At 40.1% G+C, this 25,522-nt stretch overlaps 1 protein-coding gene across 3 annotated transcripts in view; it reads right to left on the bottom strand.

Annotated features, from left to right (window-relative positions):
• The window catches only part of mbc (myoblast city), a 92,866-nt gene that overhangs the window by 3,240 nt on the left and 64,104 nt on the right, over positions 1 to 25,522 (bottom strand). Inside the window, exons 36-42 of one of the 3 annotated variants that reach the window (XM_065431419.1) lie at positions 24,387 to 24,470; positions 23,705 to 23,836; positions 21,294 to 21,412; positions 15,443 to 15,472; positions 8,727 to 8,991; positions 6,644 to 6,743; positions 656 to 885 (exon numbers count right to left, since the gene is read on the bottom strand). In XM_065431419.1, the coding sequence (XP_065287491.1) occupies positions 656 to 885; positions 6,644 to 6,743; positions 8,727 to 8,991; positions 15,443 to 15,472; positions 21,294 to 21,412; positions 23,705 to 23,836; positions 24,387 to 24,470 (960 nt within the window). The remainder of the gene's footprint in view (positions 1 to 655; positions 886 to 6,643; positions 6,744 to 8,726; positions 8,992 to 15,442; positions 15,473 to 21,293; positions 21,413 to 23,704; positions 23,837 to 24,386; positions 24,471 to 25,522) is intronic. The other 2 variants (XM_065431420.1, XM_065431421.1) reach the window with 2 other exon arrangements.

Below are 25,522 nucleotides of genomic sequence, written 5' to 3'. Positions count from 1 at the left end.
CAGGGATCTACTCTTGACTACAGTGTGTGGCATTTGGAATGCGAAGAAGTTGCTCGGCAGCACTGCTCTGACCACGAAGAGACATCGGCTACGAGGTTCGACTTGTCGCCATCGTAACCTCTGTTGTTGCCGAAATGTCGACTAGCGACAGCGATGAGGACGACATGGAAAGCGACAGCACCGGCGATTCAGACCCGACAGTGGCAGAAGCTGCGCGTTACATCAGCCAGCATGAATGCAATCGTCGCGACGAGAACAGCACCCCACAATGAAAAAGGCCCCCCGCGACTTCTGTAGTGCAACCGCCTGCGTGCATGGAGAACACGCTATGCCAACGAGGAATCTGTCATGCGAGTGTTTGCCGAGAAGAGTGGGCTCGCTGAAAAGCTGGCTCACAGCTTCAGAAAATTTGAGGCCGCTGTCATCACTGCTAGGCCGCCGTGGCATCAAACGAAAATAACACTTTTGTCCCGCGAAGTGAATAGTGTATGTTTTTTTCCCTTTCATCGCACTCTCTCCGAGTTCTGTTTTTGACAGGTAAGTGAGTGATCTCATGCTATTTCGGTTAAGCAATACTACCGTTTAGTACATACTTTTTTCGAGCTCCAGCCAACTACAGTTTAACGAGGTTTCATTGTAATTAATTTCTACTCACTCGATTCTTTGTCATGCCAGGAATGCTGAGGGAGGGCTTGCGCGCTGGCAATGCAGGTGTATCCTCCGTCACGTTGGTGTAATCAGCATATGCCTGCTTCTGAGGGAGAGGCGGTGGCCTGTCAACCTCGGGGGGAGGTTCTGGTGAGCAAGTGGGCACACTTGAGCTGGCTGGAAACATGGGGAAGCTCGTTGTGGTAGCCAAGCTTGGTGTAGTTGCCCCTCCAGCTGCTGCAAAGACAGCACCACATTAAAAACAGCTAGAGACAAAGTATGAAGCCAAGTATTAATTATTAAGTATTAATGTATTACTACGTAGCACTGATCATCATTTTAAACTCATCTGCGTAACCTAAGCTTGGATTTCGGCTGGGGATGAAACATTGCATTCTTTTCAACAATACGTGCCAGAATACTGTCACCACGCTGATAGCCCACATGGCGGTGTTGCTATGTTCATATCACCATCTTTATCTTACAAAAGACATGCTGATTTAGGTATCAATGTTTCCAAATGTGAATCCATATGGCTCGAAACAGAAAACTTCTTTCCACACATTACAGGGAAAGAAACAATCATTGGCACAGTTTACTGCTCATCATATTCATCAATTAAAGAATTTTCTGCAAGAATATCAGCAACGTTAAGAGAAATTTTCATGATAAAACAAGAATGTGCTTATTTTAGGTGATTTTAACATTAATTTGACAAAATTTTAGACTTCACTGGCTGCTTTGTCGGTTTCGGCTTTGAAGCATTGACTAATGCCCCAACTCAATGTTTAACGCAAAGTTCTATATCCTTAATCGATAACATACTTTCCAATCTCATTATACGCCCACATACAGGAATTCTATACGTGGTTGTTACAGATCATTACTCAATATTTATTTTGATTTACCTAACAGTCCCTCCAAAAAACCATTACACACGACCAAATTCAATCTGTCCTATTCCGTTAAGAAAATAGAGTGCACTGACTTTTTTAACATTCTATCCTTTTCTGATCCGGAACTAGCGTTACGCAAGGTTTCCTTCACGATTACAAATGTGATTAAAGGTTGCACGAAAGATGAATTTTCTTTCAAGAAGCATGATGCACCACGTTGCTCGTGGATATCTACAGGTATCTCCGATTCACTGCACAAGAAATAATCTGTATCGAAAAAGGAAAAGGCAACCATTTAACACATAACTTAAAGCACATTAGGAGACAGTTTTTGTGCAGATAGACAGTGCTCTGAAGCAAGAAAAAAAAAAGGTATTTTGAACGCAAAATCAACACATGCATAAATGGAAATTGGATGTCATTAATGACTACCTAAATTGAGACAACAAGACAACTATCGTTCAGGCTATCACTATCGAAAACTGGGTTGTACAAAACCAGGAAGAGATGAGTAATGTGTTTTGTAAGTTTTTTTTCCTCTTCAACTTGTGTTTTTTCCTCTTCAAATCAACTTGTGTTCTACACTGCTATAGCTGGAAAGGCAGCCATAATCTTGCTTCCTACGGCCTTGTACAGAATAAGTGCTAAGTACCATAAGCAATTAAAAAAATACAGGAGTAGTCCTAGACAATATACACTCAATAAATATTACATCAGTCAAATATATCACAGCTGAACCTATCTGGCATATAGTCAACCTAATTTTTACCACAGGAATATTTCCCAAACAAATGAAAATAGCTAAAGTAATTCCTACACTAAAGAAGGGTGACCCCACATTTGTAAAGAATTGTAGACTGATTTCAGTACTCCCACTTCTCAGCAAAATAGTTGAAAAATTAATTGAAATTCGCATTTCTGGCTACTACGCTAAATTTAATATACTGTCTCTGTCACAGTTCAGGTTTAGTGTTGGTCTTTCAACAGAACATGCAGTTATTAGCTTTACTGAATGGATTAGAACACGGTTGGACAAGGAATTAATAGCAGGTTCAGTCTTCACTGATATTAAAAAAAGCCTTTGACAATATTAACCATCAAATTTTGTTTTCTAAATTAGAAAGTTGTGGCATTACCAGCTTGCTTTTGGTACTTCTTAAGAATTATCTTTCGAACAGATATCGAAGTGTTTTTATTAATGGTACTTTTTCCCAACAAAGGCTCAGCCCCAAAGGAGTACCCCAGGGATCCATTCTTGGTCTGCTCTTACACTTGACATATATTGATGATGTACTTAGTTACTTACATAATTGCAAGTGTTTTCTTTACGCTGATGATATGACGATTGCAACATCTGCCATAAACCCCATTCAACTTTTAGATGAATTAAACTACACTGCACGCCGACTGGAAGACATGTCATAAAAATTATTTAAGCATAAACCCTGCTAAGTCTCAGTTTATAGGTTTCTATTCTCCTCAAAGATCTATGACACCTAATTTACACATATGAATAAGCAACGTTGAAATTAAGCAAATAGGTAGAGCGAAGTTCCTAGGAGTCATTGTAGATTCCAATCTTAAATCTGACGCTCATATGGATCTAGTACAGAAAATTGGCTTCAGCATAAGATCCTTAATTAAAACTTGTTCAGCTTTTAGCATCAATACACTTCTCCCACTTTACCACACTTTCATCCACACACACATTAAATATTGTATTACTGCTTGGGAAAATACTTATTATACTCGCCTGTATCGCTTGATTAGTATCCAAAAACGGACAATGAAAATTATAAGATTGACATTCCCTCTTTCATCATCTACGCCCCTATTTATAAAATTTGATGTACTTCCTGTTGTTACTACATATAAAGCTATAGTTTGATGGTCCTGTTGTATAAAGTCATCAATCGTCAAGTTTTCGTTGGTGCTTTTCCAATTCACTGATTCACTAATAAAGATCCAACTAGGTTTGCTTTGTCAAATACCTTTCTCCTACCAAAAGTCGCTACAAATTATGGTAAACAAACTGCCTGTTTCAGTGCAATTTCCGTTGGACCAATCTAAAACCGGATTTAAAAATGTCACCGTTGAGCCACTTTGGATAGTCTCTAAAAACATATTTGCTTTCATCACTTTAATTAGTCTATCAATCAGTTATGCATTCTCTATATTGTTGCTCTTTGTTTTTTTTTTAGTCATTTACTATATGTCTGTCTATTCTTTCCTGTGCCTACTGAAATTGTTTTGTACAATTCTGATAGGAGGCCCTCCCACAGTTCTTAATTTTGGGCCTCCTCCTGAAGGTGCATCATACTCATATATGTATTGTGTTTTGCATTTATGGTAATAAAAATTAAAACTATGGAAAGCATAGCAGAAATTACCTGCCTCAATTATGACTGAGGTTTAAGAGGAAGCGTTAGCTTGGGGGCTCCTATCTAAATACATGGGAAAGGAGAAATAGTCTTTCTTGGCAACCACTGAACCAAATTTGATGAGGTTCATCACATAAAAAAAAGCTAAAGTCAACTGACTGTAGAATGCGGATTTCTGATAAGGCCATAAATGTTTAAAAAAAATTGATGAAAATTTCAAAATACAAGGCATCAAGTTTACAACTCTGAAACTCGGCAATGAAAAACAATATAATAATTCTCTAAACTGTATCTAATAATACATATAAAGCAGACAAATTTGATATATTATACACCCCTTTGAGTATGACTTTGCAAAACCTTTTGTAAACATAGTGACCAAATCACGTAACTTGTAACTTCATATATTAAATTTGTCTGCTCTGGATGCTCTAAGAGATGCAGCTTAACAGAAATGTGTTCATAAGTACAGATTTGTAAACCTTGTGCTTCTGTTTTTTTCTAAACTCACTTATTTTCGGCAATTATTGCAAAACAATGCAAGCCCTAAATGAAAATTCTGCTTCCTACAGTCACTAGAAATTAACTTTCTCTCTCAATTGCAACAAATTTCATTAAAATAGTCCAGTATTTCTGCATTTTACATGTATTTGAGTAGGAGGGATTGGAGTTTACCCCGAGCTAAATATTCCTCTTAAATTAGCAATTAGCTTCCTAGCTAATTATATTATTAATTATTAAGGAAAGGCATGTGGAAGAAAAGAAGACTTGGTGCTGGTGGAAGGTGAATTCTGCAGAAATTGAGTTGAGCCCAAAATCTCAGCCCAAAATTTAAGCACTTCAAAAGAAAAATAGATTGAATAAGAGATGCAGGTGCCCCTATAAGAGTTAGTTCGGCCAGGTGCATTTTCGTGTAAAGCTGTCTGAAGTAAGTATCTGACAATGATGGTGATGCATTCAAGCTAAAGGTTGTGGTGCACACCTGTCAGCATGGTAGAAAGCGTGAAGCCAGCCGCAACTTCAGCGTCGACGAACACTGCATACGTTGGTAGCCCATACAGAAAGAAGAGCTCACAGGAGCAAATAACTTCCTTATGAAAACAACAGTGTTCGCTTTTTTGCTATAGAGAAACCGTGGTGATCACGCACAACTGGAAAACACGGACTGAAATAGTCTGCCACTGTGTAAGCGCTGCATCTTGTCAAAATTGTAAAACAGAAGTGCAAATCTTACATGCACATATATGGTATATGCATACATGTACTAAACCTAACCCTGGGAACATTAGCCAGTGCCATTCATGACCATGATGGCAGATGTGGAACATTGATTCAGCCACATGCTACGTAATGTAGCATGTGAGCTCAGGAGCTAACAACTCACCTGCAAAAGAAAACGTAGGAGAAATTAACAGTATTTCTAAATATTGAAATTAACAATAATGGTTAAATTTTCTAAAAACTTACTATTCTTAATGTTCATTACATATGGTTGTTCCTAAAAACCTAGCCCCTTGAATCCCCAATTCTTCTTGCTCACTCTACAACAGCATTTAACATACTGCAGGCCCTCAGTCATGCTTTAATGAGCTCGGGGGTGTCTGCAAGGCCAACCAAGAAAAGTGTTGTTTATGAGCATTGTACAAAAGAAGCATGTGGAACGCTTGGTGCTGTTAGCCTTTGAAGCAGTGAGAGAGCAGTAAGTTGCACAAGAGAGATCCTTGTGCAACTCAATGCACTATGTATTTGAAAAAAAAAAAAGACAACCAGGCCTCCCACTTGCACACCAAAGCACTGCTGCTCTCACACACATTGGAAACAAACAATACATGCTCCATGCCCAGCCTAGTAATATCGATTTGATGGGCATTTATCTTGGTGTCGCTGCCAAATTCCTGCTAGTGGTGAGCCTCCCCCAAGAGTCAAGTTATCGCGAACCACAGCACAGGCTGTCTATGTGCTGCATTAGGCCAACCAAAACAGTGGCACGAATATCATATTTATGAGTGAGACTGACCATTACATGGGCAGAATTAAACCATTCGTAGTGTTTTTTAGAGGAGCACTGCTGCAGTCCAAAGTGGTAGACCACCATTCAATTTTTACAGTGAAGCTGTATATGGCTAGCCAATTCGTCCGTCCATCTGTCTGTCACCTGTATGTCAAAAACTCCTTCAGCGCAACCTCATATGCACATATGCAAAAAAAAAGAGAAAGAAAGAGAAAGAGAGGCGTGCGATTGGCTGCGCCAGTAGTGATGTGGTTGCCCTTCATTGCAGCCGAGCACGCGCACAACAGTTTCTCTACAGCTCCGAAATGGGTAGGCCATGTATTCCTGAGGAGCAGGCAGCCTTCGACCAGCAACACCACGAGCAGAACGGGGAATGAGCTCATCTATGCCGTGCTGATGCAGCTGCCCGGGCACAAGAACAGGCTCATAAAGCCGAGTGCAAGCAGCAACTGCGTACCGAGAATCCGGCAGTCTGTCAAGCCGTCATTTAATGAACTGTCGCAATTAACCCAGTGCTAAACATAGAGCTGCATGCTTCAGCTTCGCTTGTTAACTATCTGTATGGAGGCTTGGGCGGTGATTTTTCTCAAATTCTGCAGAGTCCCAGCAAAAAGTCCCAGCTTTATGTATATCCAAGGTACAACCAAATGCAAATGCGCAACAAGCAATTCAGGATGCTAAAAATGACTATTTCCATGTCCAATCACCTTGAGAAGGTGGTGTTGAAGGAGGGAGCTTGAACTGGCCACTGGAAGGTCTGCTGTGCCTCTTTTCAGCCTCTGATCTTAAGGGACGATGAGGAGTGAGCTGGCATTAAAAAAAAAAAAAAAAGAAGGAAGAATGAGTTCATGCTTGGGTGCCACATAAGATCTAAGATGCCACGAAAACTTTTTTCATGTATGTACCGGCAGAGTACCGATATGGCAAATCAGTTCTACTGAAATCCGCAAAAAGAAAAGTAATAAAACATTAATAAATTCTGGGGTTTTAATCGCCAATCCAGGATCTGATTATGAAGCATGCCATGGGGGGGGGAGAGGGGGGATTCCGGGTTAATTTTGATCCCCTGGGGTTCTTTAGCGTGCACCTAATGCACGGTACACAGGCGTTTTTGCACTTCGCCCTCATCGAAATGCAGTCGTGGCAGGTGGGGATTCGATCCCGCATGAAATCCGCAAAGTGGAGGAAGGTTCATGAAAGGAAAAATTGCCACATGACAGTCCCGTGCTACTGTCGGATGACAACTTTCCCTATCATGAACATTGCTATCCTTTGTGAATTTTGACAGAACTGATATGCCATATTCAGTGTCCCTATGCTTCCAGCTGTTGATTGACTCAGCCTTGCCTTGCTATCTGCTTGCCTCCTGAGTATGCTCAGGTGGTAGACCGACTGCTCTGAAAGGTATTGGTTCAGAGTTCAATCCCTGAACCAGAACGAAGTTTTGTTCAACTGCGAACTTTTTTCTTTTTTTGTTAGAAACCTATATGGGCTTTTTTTGTTGCCTCGCGCTTCTATCAGGTGGATGAAAATTTTCTGTTTCACCGAACCAATTAACAGCAGTTTCACAGCTCTATGGCAGTTTCCAATTTTTATCAGCCTTGTGTGGAATGTGTTTGTACATGACCAGTGGGGACATCTGAATATTTCACATTTCAATTATGAGCTGAACAGTCTTAGTAATTTGATTCTGGAACATATGCCAAGTCTATAGTAGCATAAAAAAGATAATTTGAGTGAACCCAAATGCTTCTGCATGCTTGTAATGCCCCTTAAGGTCACATATGTTGTAAAATATTCTTAATTTCAAATTAACATTACATGTAAATTTTAAAAAATTCAAAAATATACACGAAAGCTTCTGTGCCTTGCCCACTTTTTTATTTTTACCACCATCAAATCTTAGAGGCATTTCAAGATGTCAACATGGCGGTGCTAGGAATTATGGGGTTAATAACTGAACACAACAATAACATCATCTTTTTTTAAGGAGGGCTTTGAAACTTTCTACTCCCACTGTACGCCTACTTGCATATAAAGCTGTAATTCTGCCGATGCTACACTATGCATCTGTAATTTGGGATCCTTCTACTAAAACTGGCACTAACAAGATAGAAATAGTGCAAAGAAAAGCAGCTCGTTTCATTTATAACAGTTTTGGACGCACTTCAGTGACAGACCTCTTAACAAAAGCAAAACTGCCACCATTAATGCAAAGAAACCGTATATCACGACTAAAGTTCCATTTTCAACTTATTGTCACTATAAGACAGGTCTCACGGGAATTATTACTTTTTCATCTGGTTATGCTACTAGGCAACGACACAGTCGAACAATAACCCCATTTAGTATGCGTAATAATTCTTTTAAGTATTCCTTCTTTCCACGAACAGTGGTTGAATGGAATCATCTAACCAATGACCAAGTTTCAAAATCACCACTTTCGGCGTTTGTTTCAAGTATTGAGTAAAAATTTGTTATCTTGCTGTGCCACTGCTATGTTCAAGCTCTGTTGACCTGATTTGTATTGTGTTCGTTGCCTATGCTATAGTGTTCTTTACATATGTATTGTTTCCCACCCTGCTAAAATCCCCAGTGGGGATCGCAGTATTGATAAATAAATAAAAAATAAAAACAACATATATTAAGTGTCGTGACAATCAACACAGAAAAAAAGTTCGGAAATTTAGAAATACTGCTTTTCTTTTTTCCCTCACACACAATAATTTTTTAAGGACATTTATAAATCAGCAGACAATAATTTTGAATGTGCTTCAAAAGCAAACTCACCTGTTCATTCAGTTCAATGATGGGTGCCTCTGATCCTTTATCAGTAGTCGGTGGTAGGTCATACCACTGAGACTGTGACTTCTCCTCATGCTGGGAGCTCAGCGACGCAGCAGAGTTGCGCCTTAGGGTAAGTCCTGTGCTGTCACGACTCTTCTTTCCATGTGATTTGTGTGGTGACACCACCGAGTTCTGCTTTGCAAACACTGAGGGCACAAGCGCCCTGGCCATCGGTGTGCTTTGTGGCTTCCCAGGTACACTTGGCAGGCTGGGGCAGAGCAAGATGCAGGTAAAGTGTAAAAGCAGTAGCAAGTTGAATTGTTGATTGACAATGTTCAACGATGTGCAACTTGATAACAAAAAAAGACAATTTGGTCTGAAATGTGAAGGAGTTTCACAATAAATCCATGAGGTAAATCCACAATAAATACACATACAGCACTCTAGAGAGAGAAAAAGCTGAGGCTGGTGCTGTGATAAAAGAACAAAAGCGAAGGGCCTTTTTATCACACAAAGTGAAAAGAAACTTCAGAGGCTGATAACACTGTACTGAATTTAACTCTATATAATAACAAATATTAATCCAGCATTGCTTACCATACCATATTTTAGGTAACCAACATAGCTGCAAGACATCACTTTACGACTGTGTAAGTACAAAGCCGGGACAAATTTGTAATAGACACTTAAATAATATCGCTTTTGAGGTCCAGAAAAGACTGATTTGAGCTTGAGTGATGCCTTAGAATAAGAAACAAAAAGAGGGGGTGGATAATACACATTCCCACTGCTGCAATACCTACATTATGCATCATGGCTAAAGCCTTAATTACTGCATCATCAGTTCTTTTAAAATTATGGGGTTTAACGTGCCAAAACCACCTTCTGATTATGAGGCACGCCGTAGTGGGGGACTCCGGAAATTTCGACCACCTGGGGTTCTTTAACGTGCACCTAAATCTAAGTACACGGGTGTTTTCGCATTTCGCCCCCATCGAAATGCGGCCGCCGCGGCCGGGATTCGATCCCGCGACCTCGTGCTCAGCAGCCCAACACCATAGCCACTGAGCAACCACGGCGGGTGCATCATCAGTTCTTGTATTACTAGACTGAACAATTACAGCGACACTGTGGATCTTATGGCACAAACACTGCACAGATGATCACAATCTTTATGACCAAAAAAGGAAAGAAGAAAACAAAAGCCCAGTCCCTTGTACTCCGCTAATGCTGTCCAGTCAGCATTTTGTTGACAGGATAAAGTTTTGTCTCTAAGGTTTTACTGATACCCTCCTAATTATGCATATCCACCCTAAAGGAAAATGTATAAAATAGCACTGACACTGAATGTTTATGCCTCTATATGAACAGTGAGAAGCTTACAGCCAATATTATTTTTTTGTCCTTTTGTCACAATCTGCCTTCAAAATTGTGCTGGTGCTTTTCTCCATTGAAGGGTATTTTCCCGAGGCCTACATTTCAGCATCAGCATGGTCGCATAAGGTGTAAAGCAGAAGTTTCACCACTAATAATTAAGGTTTCTATGATTAAAGCAAGCTTTGTATATGCAAAAGACATTGAAATATCCATTGCAATTTTCGTTTTTTTTTTTAGAATACCATCTAAGTGATCACCAATTATGAATCACAATGTATAGGCACTATGTTCATCTATACAGGGTCATCATTCTTGTTTTACAGAATTTTTAAAAATAGTCTGTTGCTTGTAATGTAATTCTAGTCCTTGAGCTGGATTGTTCAGAGAGGCAGACATTACTTGCATGAGAAATTGACACACATATTCAAATACAGTTAAACCTCTATATAACGAATTTTCATATAACGAAATTCTCGATACAATGAAGTATGTAACTTTTTATGACCTCTTCTCCATACAACACCATGTAATTAGAACCTCAATATAACGAAGCGTTTTGTATGCAATTTCAATACAACGAAATTTTTCTTGTGCAGCAAAGGAATGCCGAGACAATGAATGGAAACTTCTGCAGGTGCAGTTGGTCAAATGATTTAATTATAGGCCGCTGCTTGCCTCATGTTCCATATAAAGTCAAGCGTGATAAGATCCTATTATGCCGCGCGCACTTTGTGCGTAGGTGTGAGTGAAAGTGTGTGAGGGTGAGAGAGATAGTTGGTGGCTTCATGCAAGAGAGCAGTCTCCCCGCGCGAGCAAAGGGAAAGAGGGGGAGGGGAGTGAGCTAGCGGTAACACAATGAAAGCGCGTGCGAGGGGCGAGGGGTAAGTTGGTGCACGTCTTGGCTGCGGCTGCGCATGGCTACGAGTGCAGCTGAGTGCATATGCAGCCACGTGCCCTGTTCAGAGCTAAACTGCAACAGGTGGAAAGAGTGGGCTTGCCGAAATGGCATGGCATCATGTAAGCTGTCTTTCCGCGCGTTAAGTATTGAAGGTTGCGTAATCTCGAGTTTCGGTGACCCGCTGGAGCGAGAGGCAGATGAAGCACTCACTCTCCGCTGCGCTGCCGGCACTTTTCATGATAGTGTCATCCCAGTGCGGGCGAAGATATCAGCCATTTGGGCGGATTGCGTGTGAAAGCGCGGCTGGGTTCACTTAATTTGTACTGCTTATGTGAAGATATCGTCGACGTGGCATGAAATCATACCATTCGTCACTGACAGCCAAATTCATTTAATTAATTGTTTTCTTATTGAAATTCACATTTTTTGATTGCCCAATAATTCGGAAAATTCTGTGGCCCCTTTCTGTGTAAGAAAAATTGATCGGCGACTGTACTCATTTGCATAAAAAGTTGAATTTCACTAAATGAAATTTCAGTATAACAAAGCAAATTGCCAATTTTACCTACTTCGTTATATCGAAGAAACTGTAATTAACAAAAAATCCCTAATTAACTTCTTAATAAATTACTTTATGGCACATATGATTTACGAATTGTAGCCAGTCAGTCTGCAAGGCATATCCACTTGGAATGAATTCCCAGAAAGACACCAGTCAGAAGATATGCACATCAAACTCACTGTAAAAATGCACTGTTCCAATCTCAACAAAATGCTCTTTTATACATTGAAGCACAAAAGTAACTGAAACGCCCACATATTTCGTCCCATACGTTTGGAAATAACATCTCGCAATAGGTGTCATCCTGGAAACTAATTTCAAGTAGATACTTCTTGCAAACTCACCGGCTACAATTTGCAAATTGCAATATGTGCCGTAAAGCAATTAATGAAAAGGCTAATTAGACAATTTTGTTAATTAGTTTAACATGTGTTTCAATTTTTCGTGCTAGTAATGTCTGCCTCTTCGAACAATCCAGCTCAAGGACAAGAATTATGCCATCTGTCACAGATTATTTTTAAGAGTCTGTAAAACTTAAAAATGATTAGCACACATGCAATGCTATAGTTTGTAAACAACATATAAATTTACAAATAGATTCTAAAATTTATGAGGTGCAAATTCAAAAACGCCAACTTTGTTAATACAGTTGAACCTCGTTATAACGATGTTCCATCGGACGCAAAAATGCCGTCTATCTTATACTCCTGTCACACGGCAAATCTAATGTCATTTACAACAAATGACATTTGTTGCAATTAATGTCATTATCACAGCGCGCTGTCACATGGCGAAAACTAATGTCATTTGAAAATGATGACAATGACGATAGTAAAAAAAGAAGACGCCTCAAAACCACTTTTGTCCAATAATTATTTTCCAATATGCTAAATTCCACTAGAATATGTGATCGTTGCTTTCAAACCGTAGCGTTCGATTGCTAACTTGTTGACATTGCCAACGAAGTCGAGTCGAGCCAAGCCAAACCAAAGCTAAGGCAAGCAACAGGGCAAAGAGAACGATAGGTGCGTCCGCGACATCTGCTAAAGTGGTACGAGAAGGGCAGTTGCATGTCATCACCGTTCTGATGTGCATGCGGGCTTCTAATATCCTCATTCTTGGCGCGTGCCACAGGAAAACACGCGCATGCTTTTACGCCAAGTCAATTCAAGCGGCCGCGGCCGATGCTCCGGTGCGAACCAACACGACTGCTGCAACGAAAGCTAAAGACGGCTGTCTGGTCACTGGACTGAGAGTAGTTTTCTGTATTTATGCACGTGGTGGCCTTCAATGTTGTTAAAGCAATAATTAGGTAATAAAATTGATAGAATATTAGTGATTTTTGTTAAAACAAAAAAAGAAGCATGTGCTGTTTGTGAAACACTGGTACACTCGTGGTGTCGAGGATACACATTCGGTTCCAAACGAATGCGAATGAGTTTGGCGAACTCATTGGTTTGTAAATGTCATTTTCGACGAATGTCATTACGTTTTACCGTGTGACAGCAAACAAATGGCATTATCAGTGAATGTCATTCGTTGTAAATGACATTAGATTTGCCGTGTGACAGGGGCATAATATCTAATATTCATTATAAGTATATACGCGTTACATGCTTTTCAGATTTACTTTGTTATATCTGTGTTTGTTACATAGAGGTTCAACTGCAGTTTTGTCTACAGAGAGTAAAAAAGCGTAAAACTATGTTTGTCACATATACTTAAGTAGGTTGCAAATCTAAATTCCAGGCTGCAGAATAGACCTCGCCCAGGGTAGGTCATACAGCACCGGCAACATCACAACGTGACCACCTGAACACACCCAGTGGCTCTGGTAGGCAAAACAGCTGCTGCTGGCTGCCGGCATGATGCAGTTGAGTGGTGAAGGCTCCCTAGTAGTGCAGTGCTTGGTGCGGATGCACAGCACGTAAATGTGTTTATTTAAAAAATATATATATATTTTTTTGCCTGAGCTTCCACAATCATCTTGTCAGTCAGGTTAACAGCACTGCGTGCTGGAGAACATCAGTGCGACATAAACTGCATGCAAAACTGACAATGCTGGTTTTTTTACTCGTGGAAGTGAACCACATGTTGGTCTGTGATTGACTGTAATAAAGAGCAGCGGCAGCGGCTTTTCTGCGGAAAGGCGGCACGGCACGTTCGTTGTGGCGTAATAAAGTGTGCAGCAAAAAACAGCAGCGATATCGCTTCATCTTTGTGTAAGGAAATACACTGCATTGTGTGTGCACGGCATACTACTGTGTGATTTATTAGCAATGGGTCTCGCTTGCGAAAATGTTTACATGCATTTCATGTATTAGGGCCATTCACAGTGATCAGACGTTGACACAACTTCAAGGGCTAAACTTTGTGTGTAGGTAATAATGAATGAGATACGACGATCTGTGGGTGCACATACCTAGATGCCGTCTGCACTGTGCCCAGAAAAAAAATTTTGTATCAGTTTAATTTATTGGCTGGAAAGTATGACTGTGAATGAGCACCTAGCATGTTTTTATCACTGCTAGAAAAGCGTACGGTTTGCACGGGGAATGTAGTGCGCTGCTAGCCTGTTTTTATGATCGCCAAAGCTGTGTGTACTATATGCTTCACCACGGGGAATGCAAAAGAGACCCACTGAAATTATCATGTTTAACTGTAAATTTCTCATGGGTCTTTGGTAAAACAGTGAACTTTCTTGTTTCCTTTATTGTTATACTTACTTTTATGGCAGGAACTTTAAACTGTGATCAACCGCTTTGTGTCTCTTCCTTCAAGTCTCGTGTTTTGCTTGCGGCAACTTCCCAAAACTATGAATTACGAACTGGCCTACACCCACACTCTACTATGTGATCACAAGTTGAAAGTAGCAAAGGGAGGCAGCAGACATGTTGGAGGCATTAGGCACAGCGAAGTAACGGTGCAATGGATTACGTATTAGTGTATGTTTTGTGTACTCGCATGACGATGGATAATAGTTCAAGTCATTTAAATTATGGTGTTTAACAGCCCTAAGCTCTACAGTAGCTTATGTGGGATATTTGGGGGGGGGGGGGGGCTCCAGATTAAGTTTAACATTGAGGTTTCTTACCATGCACTTAAACCAGAATTCCAACCCGATCGGGATTAAAACACCACTGCTGGGTATGGATCCACTGAGCCGCCATGAAGGGTGTGGCTGATAATTGCAGACAAAGTTAATCTTATGCACCTTTTAAAACTGCAGTGTAAATGGGACACAACTTAAATATCTTCATGTTAATGGAATGCAAACGTCTTTCCCAAAGACCAGCTGTTTAAACGAAGTGTTGTTTTGACACAGTGAAAATGTGCATCTTCTGTGGTAGCTTTAGAAGAGAAAACTTTTGTAACTTTTTGATCTATGGAAGAGGCATTTTTATGAAATCACCATATGCTGACTTAAACGAACCATACATTGGACAGCAATGTGTTGTTGTGCAAGTAAAATTAGGACGGTTGCTTCCCAAGCACAATTCGCAGGTGCGGTCACTTCAAAAAATAGCAATATACAGCAATTTAGACACAAGCAACACTCTCATACAGAGAGATTCAGCCAGCTGAATGTGTTTTGCCAACCAGCACCCACTTCAGAGGTGCAGCAGATGGGAGTGGCACTAGCAGTGACATCATGCCGTTTGCAAATAGGGAGAGGTCTATTGCTAAGTTTTTCTTCTTTTTTTTTTTTTCAGATCCCATGATTCACCAACTTTTGATGCCAATTGGATGTACGTATGCAAGCAATTCATATGTATATGTAGACCAAAATCAAATGCCTAACAACACACTCAGAGGCCCATAGCAGCCTAATAGAGAAAATCTTTAGAGCTGCAAGCAATAATAAGATAAAATATGTAGTACCTGGTCACAGAGGCTGTTTTCCTGTTACTGCTAAAAAAAGAAAAAAAGAAAAACAAATTTGTTAGTAAACGAGAATAAGACAATGCAGACACTTTAAAAGCATCATATGCAAAATATAATAACAAACAAGCCTTTAACAAGTCACATTCAAGCAATAGCTGTCAGCCTTCAATTAGCTCATGAAAATAATCATTTGAAGGACCTGCACCATTGACCATTAATTGTGTAAAATGAAAAAAAAAAGAGAAAGAGAGAGAGAGAGCATCTCGTGCCTCATAGACGACTATGAAGGACTGGTAATTTGGCTAAGGTTGCAAGTTGGGCTTGCTGGTATGCCATACTGAAGGCCTTAGGCCTAGTGCACCCACCACTGGACACAAGAGTGGCACAGAATACATAGGCCATATTCTGTAACGGTTCCCTTAGGAACCGATTTGCTCTCACCAACACCATTGGTGGGCACTTCATTGTTGTAATCCCTGGTGAGCGAGACAACAGATTTTGTTGTCGTCACACAGGCTGTCAATCATCTGAAAAGGAACTCGCCGTCTGCTATGAGAGGAACCATGGAGAAATAGTACGATCGAGGGTTGTGCGCGATCGCGAGCATGATATTGAGGTTTGCTAGGGCAACCCTGGCCATCTGCTAGTCTCGCGATGGCTGGCGCAACGAGAGGGACACCAATAGTGGCTTCTTTGGTTGTGTTATTGGCGAGCGTTGGCCAAAGACAACGACGTGATGCGAGGCAACGGCGCAACGTGTTCAACATGAGCGTAGGCGAGTTTCGAAGGTATTTTAGGCGCCCAAAAAACACAATGCGATGGATTTGTGACGAGCTAGAATATCGCAGACCACAAGATTTCGTAGTGTTGATGCTGCGACATAAATGCTGTGCGTGCGACGTTCTTTTTTTTTTGTTATGGTGTTTTCAGCAGTGCGTCTGGAATGTAGAAAGCTATTGGTTTGTCGCAACCGTCGGTCAGTCACGTCATTACCGCCGTCGCTAGGGTCATTACGGTTGAGGGAAAAGAAAAAGGGGTACGTGATTTCTCTCCACGTTGCAGGAGAAAGCTGCAGTCAAGAACGGTTCCTTGACATGGCAAGATTCTCGAAGTTGTGGAATGTGCAGATGGAACTCTCATCGCAACCATACACCATAAAAAGCTCAGCTACAGCTAAACGAAATGCTATTAGAGCCGCGGCCTACACACAGAGAACCGCTTTGAATGCTTAATGTATGGCGCACAACCTAGCGACAAAAATAAATTAAACAATGCAGATAAAACTAAGCCACCAGCTGTCCACGTCGAAAGCTCAGTTATTACTGGAAAAATGTGCAAGTGTTGTATACAAACCAATATTTTTTTACCAAACTAGCAACATCCTTCAATTACTATATCATCCCCAAAGGCAGAAAGGATGTTCCACATCCGCCGCCAAGGTCTGTGACTGGCGGCGCTAGCAAACATTCCCAGGGTTCTACTAGGAAACATAAATACCCAAGAAAGTGGATGGGGAAACAGCGCCGCGGTAGTTCAATTGGAAGAGCATCGCACCCATTAATTTATTATATATTCATTTCATTTATTAAGCACAAGTAATTTCCCCTATGTTCTCCTTGATGTCAGTGTTTGTTGGCTTATTATGATACGACTAATAAAGATAGGGCCCCTCAGTTAACCCCCTTTCTTCTCGTTCATGCGTATGTGTGTGTGTGTGTTCTGTGTCGCTCTTATGTCCAATGTTGGGTGTGCTATGCCTAAGACCTTCAGTATGGTAATTTAGAACAATATCATAAGCATTGGCGAGGTTAATAGCATTGTACTTATGTAGTAAGCACAGGCTCCCTAAGCCTTAATTTCAGCAAAAAATGACTCCATTTGAGGCACTCTGAAACTCTGCTGCAACATAGTATGGAGTTAATGTGAGGCAGTGAAGCTGCCAAGGAATAGGTACACTGCTAAGCAGTTAGCCCCTCTCCCATAGGCCCTCCATGCAGTTATAGGCATGGCAAAGCAAAAAAATTTATTGAACCAATCAACCAGTGTACCACACGTCAACTGAAGGCATGAATCGGATACCTTACGAACATGCTACCAGAGTTACTGCAAAAATGAACAAGTGCTATACGAAAGCTTTCTTGAAATTTACAATAGCCATCAACTTTTTGGACACCTCGTTTACCGACAAAGAAAAAAAAAAGATATTTATGTGGTTATTTGTAGTGTCAGCTCAAACCAGGTGCTCTGCCATCAAATTTCAAGCCCATTAGGCAGTTTTATACTAGGTTTATTTTCTTACATTAAACACTTATAAGCAAAAACACTTATTCTAGGCCCCTGCCATTTTCAAAGCTAATTGATGAGGCTAGGCAGATGTTAACAGCAAGAAAACTTTCAATGTGACTAATAACCTAAAAATTTTAAACATGCCCTTTAGGCCACACGTTGCAGTTGTAAAATTGAAGCTGAGCAGTACCGAAGCCATGCCTGCTTAGAAGGAATCTTTAAACTCGCACCACTTTCTTGAGATACTACCTGTCCTTAAAACGTGTTACAAAATGCCTCAAAATTCCAGTTAGGTTTCCCAAAAGCATTTCGCTAGCAGTTTGGAATGATCTTAACTAGAAAGCAGATGCATTTTCTTTTAGCAGATTTTGAGGATAGATATCTCAAAAGTGGTGCTAGTCTTGAGATTTCTGCTAGCAGACATAACTTCACTACTGCTTGCCTTCGATTTTGCAATTTCAACATGCACATTAAAGTGAATAATGAAAAAAGAAAAGAGTTATTTGCACATTTTAAGTAATTATCCAAATTAGCATTGAAATATTTCTTGCTAACGTCCATCTATCCATGTAGCCTAGCTGTAGAAATGGCAGGGGTGTAGGTAAAACAGATTTGTAGATATTTCACATAAAAAAACATTCATTTTCACGTAGCAGACCAAACATTAGCGTGTGCTACCCGCTCAGCATACAAATGAACCCAAGCTGAGCATGGCTTCTGCACATGTGCAGTGATGCCGATTCTGTCTGTTTAAACGCAACCTTTATCCATTTATTCCAGCTTCAGCATCATTAAAGACAGACAGTAATAGTAGAGAGATGAATTAGTGAATTTCCCTATTGCTTTACTGTACCTAGAAATATGGACGCTGTGCCTCAACCCAGAAATAAATGTCAGATATGGGATAAATTTGACCCTTTTGCATGCACTGTACTTGGTACACACCAGCCAATTTTAGGAATTTGCCTGATGTAATGCATTACTGGAAGAAACAATGAAGAGAGAGCTAACATGACAATACTGGTACCATCAAAAACTACTCAGATTTACATCTTCCCTTGTTTTTTCTAATTAACTTCCCATTTATTGATACAGCAGTGCAGATCTAATCAGAAATGTCTTAAAATGTAGGCAACACACTTTAAATGTGATTGATTAGTATTCCTTGCGCTTCATAATTCTGAGGTGCAAATGTGGCACCTGCAAGTGTCAACATGACACTCGAGAAGATTACGCACTAAACATGGATTACATTACTTTTAAGAAACTGAAAATTAACACGTGGTATCAGGCCACGTAATTTGAAAAATAAAAACTGCAGTGCTAGTGCTCAGCTCCGTACGGTGAAGGTAAGTTCCATACATTACCGAGATGCCCTTACAAACATTTTCAAAACTACTGAACTATTTTTTTTTTTTTTTTACTCTGCATCAGATTGAATTGGTCGCTTGACTAGCATGCTGCTTTGAAAAGCTGATCGGAAAGTGTGTTCTGAAGCACAAGCATTATGCAGTTCTCTTTTCCTCTTTTGCAATTCTAATATCTGAGATGAGAACACACGCATCTGTGTGAAAACTGACTGACCAACACTGATTTGTATGCAAAAACCTGCAACCTGGCATTGTTTTGCACAGCTTATGCAAGCAGATTTCCTCAGAACAGATTTCCTCACTCAGCTTAAAGGTTGTACGCTACCAAATGAGGAAGTGACATTTTTCTGACCTCTGATCTGGAAAATCAGGTGCGTGTTAAATAGAATGTGCATTAAATCAAGTAACTATACCACAATACACTGACGCAGCTTGCTGTCATTTTGCTAATTATGCTGGTACAATATGCTCACACTGGCTGACTGACCCCCTATTCTCAAATGATTCTAGACTCGAAGCTCTTTCTCCAGTGCCCCGAGTTGAGCAAAGCGACACCCCTTGACTGATGGAGACGCTACACTTCTTAACAACTGCTATGGAGGATCATCAACTTTTTTTTGAAGGGTTAAGCCGCCATTCACTTTCTTGAGTAGATGTAGAGGGCTGAGGGAAGGGACGTTCTAGAATATGCAGGTGAGTTTTTGAAGTCACTCAATTGCTTGGAGTACTCGGATATCCTGGTTTTTCTATTGCCATACAGGCTTACTGAATCGCAAATACAGCTGCTGTAAATGACGCAGCAGCCACACTTTTCGTAGCAAGGTGCTTCTTCAGTATTCTGCTATTAGGCCTAATAGTGAAGCAGTCTTGATTGTATTATACTACCATGAAACCATGGGGGTGAGTTTTGGTCACTGACATGGTGTTCGCATTGCCAAGAGTCTCGCAATAGTTTTGGGACATTGTGTTTGAGCAGTGGAAGCCAAAAAACTTATGACAGCTGGCATGCCAGCTGTCATAAATTGCTGTCACACAAATTCTTTGTCAACAGTCTTACCAGCCAGGGCATATGTGTGTCTGTGCTCGGCTGGTGGTAGCCTATAAACGACATGCCAATTTACAGCAAACTAGGAGTAAGTATGCCTCTGCACCTACAAGGCAAAAGGACAAAGCTCCAGTGTGGCCACAGGCCCCCCAAATGAATCTGTGGACTGCCAGCAATGTACAGTGGGGTTGACTCCCTCGATAATGAAATTGTTGTCACCTTGGTTTCTTGCAGGATTTGACTCATAAATGCTTACTAACAGGGTTGATTGTAGGGCTAATTGGTTGTGCATTATGAGGTATTTTTCAGCTTATTAGTTGGGGGCAAGAGAGCGGACACACAGTGCTGTGTGTGTCCACTTTCTTGTTCCTGTCTAATACACTGAAAAATACCTCAATAATTATTAACAAGGTTGTAGTGACCACAAGTGCATTAAAAGTTAAGAAGCTGTTGAGTTCTTCGGACCACTTAAAGAGTAAAGTCTCGCTTTCAGAAAATAATCACTTCAATGAAGTTTTGAAGCGGAACAATATGACTTTGTTACATCATGATTCCACTGCATTTTTAAAGAATGCAAACTTTCTGAGATCTTATATTGTGAAACTACAAAAATGTGAAACTGCACTTGAATGCACCCTTTGGCAGTTCAAAATGGCTTACACTCCCGTAAAATACACAAAACAATTTGTTTATAATAAGAAGCTACAAAAAAATCTATTGTATTAAATGCATGTGCTTAGGCTACTTCCACATACTGCCCCTGGAATATGCTGTCAGGAGTGTCCACTGAAAAGGTGACCAGAATGCAACTAACAAAACAACTAGTCTCTATAAACACGCACACAACTACAGAAAGTGAGAGAGGCACAAAGGAGAGATGCCTCGACCTGCACCACTAGTGTATCGCAGGTGACGCACACAACTACAGTCAAAATTCATTATAATGAAGTCACATACAACAAGTAAATAATTGCTACATCCAATATTTCCTATAAGCATGTATTTATTACCAGCTGATATTGGCAACATTTTTTTTTTAGATTTACTTCATTTTATCAGATAATTCAATATATATGCTTTCGTTATATTGATGTTCAACTGTATTAGCTACCAAGAATAATATCTTATGCAGTGAAGCATTTCTTACCTATCTGGCGCAAAAACAGAGCTGTCAGTACGTTCTGTCCGTGAAGATGGATTAGGTGCAGGGACAACCTTGTACCGCCTGATGAGGATGGGGTGCTCAATCAACTCTGGAGGAGGTGACTGAGGAAAAAATCAAGTGCTCAGGTTTGCAACTAGTAATCAAAAACCAGGCTAGCACAGTGTCTGCAGTATTGGCACCACAGAGATTAACAGTAGATTCCCTTTAAAATTAACCTCAAGGAAGCTTGGAAAACTGTACAGCTTGATCCTTCAAGTGCCAAGCCAGAGTCAGCTCGTCTGGGTGCCTCTGCACACCCCTAGCCATGCCTTAGTAAAGTTGTGTGACAATTTCCACTCACTTCTTGCCTTTCCCAAGGTACCTAATTTGCGAATGTGAAACCCCTCTGGTTAAACTGAAATTGCATGAGAGCTTTTGTTTGTACTAGACAGGTGTCACAATAAAGCTTATCCAGTTTGTATCTGTCTGTATTTCTCACGTCTATCTACGAGATGATGTCTCTTTTCAGACATGGTGGAGCAGCGCAAGAAGCCCACACGATTTCTTAATGACACAGTAATTCAAGACTTTCTCATGAATTCTGATTTGGAGGACTACGATATTGGCTACAAGGTGTGTTTGGGTGACAATAATAGCAATGCAGAGGCTAAATCATTAATTAGCTTAATTAATGTTTGTTTAACTATTTAGCTAAAATAAAATTTGTAAGAGGTCCAGCAACACAGCTCCAATAAATGCTATTTGAATCTAAAGCCTGCTAATGTGTTTCTTAGACAGAAATTGAATTTGATACACTTCGGAAAACCTCTGGTAGATAGGGGGTATAAATGCCAAAGACTCCTAGTATTCTAACAGTTAACAGAAGTGCAAAGCATCAATCTACAAGAAACTAAGCAAGGGAACAAGCTTAGCCCTGCACACCCCTGTTATTGCTGTTGGTCATACAAATAACTATAAGATGAAGAATAAAATATGATGTCTGTCACAAGACAACTGGAGTAAGAAAGAAGCTACAAAGAATTTAAACCTTTTAGGCTTGTTATCAGGTTCCTCCAGCAGTTCTCAGGTTACTTAGCCTCACTGAAATATGGCTGCTATAGCATGGGTTGATCATAAATCATATTTTACACAAACTTTTTTTTGAGAATGAAATATAACACATTATTTCGCTGCTCCTCTGTCTGCGTCTTATGAGTATGTACCAACTTACCAAAATTTCAGTGCTTTTGGGTTCAAGTCTACGAGGGAGTCAAATATTTTAATGACCAGGTTGCAATAAATGGAATAAAGTGCGGCATGGTGGCACCTTGATGAGCCGGGGAGGTCAGAAGGTAGCAAGAAACCTCCAGGGTGCATGCCAGATGAACAGAGCCAATTAGTTCAGTGCTGCACTTTTTTTCTCATTAGTTCTTTCATTTTTAAAAATGTTCACTTATGCAAGTGCTGCCGCAATTGTAACATCACACAAGCTGTATGGCTTCATTTTTCTCTTTCTTTCTTTTTTTAAGGAGGAGGTTACTTTATTCACAGATTTTTGCCGTATAAGAGCAGTGCGCATCATTTTTGGTGTGCCATTCTCTGCCTTGTTCTGCTCTTTAACGCTCATTTTCAGGGAAAGTTTAACTATACAGGGTGTTCCAGCTAACCTCAGCCACAGTTTTAAAAATATGCAAATATCATGTAGCTGGACAGAACCAAGGTAATGTTTGCCGTCGCTTGGAGATACTCAAATAATTTTTTTCATTCCACCTAAAGATATAGTTAGTCTTAATTAATTCAACTTCTCAAATATTATAATTAGAAAAGTGTCAATGAGAAAATTGTACAGCGACATGAAAAACTTCCGATACAGCTTTCTGTTGCTCAATACACGCTACATAGAAGTGTTTTTCCAAGTGTGAAAGAAGCCCGCAAATGCACACAAAATTGTCGCACAACTGGCTGCTCAAGGCACCTTGTGTGTATTCACGGGTTGCTTTTACGCTCAGAAAAACACTTTTACGTAGCACGTATTGAGCAACAGAAAGCTGTATCAGGAGTTTTTCATGTTGCTCTACAACTTTCTCATTGACACTTTTCATCTAATTATAGTATTTGAAAAGTCGTTTAATTAATTAGACTAATTATGCAATTAGGTAGAATTAAACAAGTAACCTGAGTATCTCCAAGCGACTGTAAACCACATTACCTTGGCTTTATCTAGCTACGTGGCATTCGCATATTTTTAAACTCTGGCTAAAGTTAGCTGAGACACCCTGTATATAACAAACTGCTGATATGGCAAACACATTTTGTGCAACGAAGGTATCTGCTACATGCAGGCTTGACTGTATTTAATGAAAACTGGCTCACTACTTACAGCTAAGCAGATGAGCTATTCAAACCATACTTACTGCTTTGCCATAGTTCTCTTCAATGTGTGCCTTCAGCTTTAAAAACTTTTCCTGCATGTGTGAATGGTAAGGCTGGAGGCTTTCTGGGGCCTTGTCTCGGTGGATTTCAATGCCAGCCTCCAGCAGTGGTATCTGTAGGAAATACACATTATTTGCAGAACTATGGTCAGGGTGAAACAAACACTAACTTACACAATGTGCACTTATTTTAGCATTTATGTGAATAAGACTGCACACAATAAGTTGGCTAAAATACAGAGGCCACAACAGTGGTTGCTCACATCCAACTTTGAACTACTTTTTCTGTACATAACTAAAGAAGACAAAAGCTCACAATAAGATAGAGGCTTGAAGTAACAAAAACTACCAGAACTAAATGTACATTGTTGGGAGAGGTGCAGCGTTTTCAGCCATTATGTTATTTGTCACCGGCTATGTGAAAGATGTCCATTAAACAATTTTTCAAGTCTGAACTTTGGTAAGCATGTACAATGAAAGAGTAAAGATGTCTTCCACTTTAATAATTTGTTTCAACTGGCAAGAGCACTACATTGGCATTATAATATTCTGGCTGACACCACAATAAAGCTTCCACAGTGGTACTTCCACGGCCCCACCATAACTTGCGACTAGCATAACAATCACCACATTCATAATTTTATATTTCTTGCTCCTCTCTTACCTGACAGGCAATAAGTTCCTTTAGCCTGTTGATTCCATCAATACTTGACCTGTTTGCTTCAAGAAACTCTGGAGTAAAGAATGCCTGAAAATGAAATCAATACAGTCACTTTATTCTCTTCTCGTTACCAGAAGCAATGAAAGCACAGCTTTCTACTCTTATATAAACATGCTATTGTATACACAAGAAGTAAACGAATTATACATTTCCAAGCCATTTCACGCTGCTATAGACAGGCAAAGCCTTCAAGTTCTTAGACAATTTTATAGAAATATGTGTTTCAGTTCCAGCAAGTTGGGTAGAACAAATCATGATATAACTTGCACAATAATAAAGCAATCCTATCAACATAAAACTGACTTATTACTAGCATGCAGCAACCTAGCATCAAGTTCATTCATTCCATTTTTTTCACAAGCACTCACCCAGAGCCAAAGGCCCAGTATGGTGGTGCACATAAGAAAAAGAAAAGACACTGCAGCTCAAATTAATTTGATACAGGGCTAACATGAAAACGAAATACTAAGGCAAGCACACAAAAATGTACTTGCACAGTTGTACGTAAATATGCACAGTCATAATATGTCAACATTGGATGCAACAGTTTTAAAATCATCAAAGCAAGATCACTCAATATCATTATCAGCGGCAGCAGCAGCCTATTTATGTCCAATGCAGGATGAAGGTCTTTCCCAGTGATTTTTAATTAAACCTGTCTTGTGCCAGCTGATTCCATCTTATCCCTCAAAATTTTCCAATTTCATCACACCACCTAAAAGCGATTCGTTGTCGTCCTCAACTGTGCTTCCCTTCTCCTTTGACACCCCATTCTGTAAAACGTAAGAAACCACCAGTTATCTGCATCATGACCTGCCCAGCTCTTATTTTTTTTCTTAATGCCAATTAGAATACTGGCTACCCCCATTTGCTTTCTAATCCACACTGCTGTTTTCCTGTCTCTTAACATTATGCTTAGCATTTATTTGTTCCATAGCGCAGTGCATGGTCCTTATCTTATTTTCAAGCTTCTTTGTTAACCTCCAAATTTTCCAAGTAAACAAGCACATGGAATCAGAAGTACCATGAATGCATTGGAAAAGAAAATCACGGTCACTTCCCTACTACAGTACGATTTT

This window comes from Dermacentor albipictus, chromosome 1, assembly GCF_038994185.2.
Source record: "Dermacentor albipictus isolate Rhodes 1998 colony chromosome 1, USDA_Dalb.pri_finalv2, whole genome shotgun sequence".
NCBI lineage: Eukaryota > Metazoa > Arthropoda > Arachnida > Ixodida > Ixodidae > Dermacentor > Dermacentor albipictus.
This window is presented reverse-complemented; position numbering and strand designations above follow the sequence as displayed.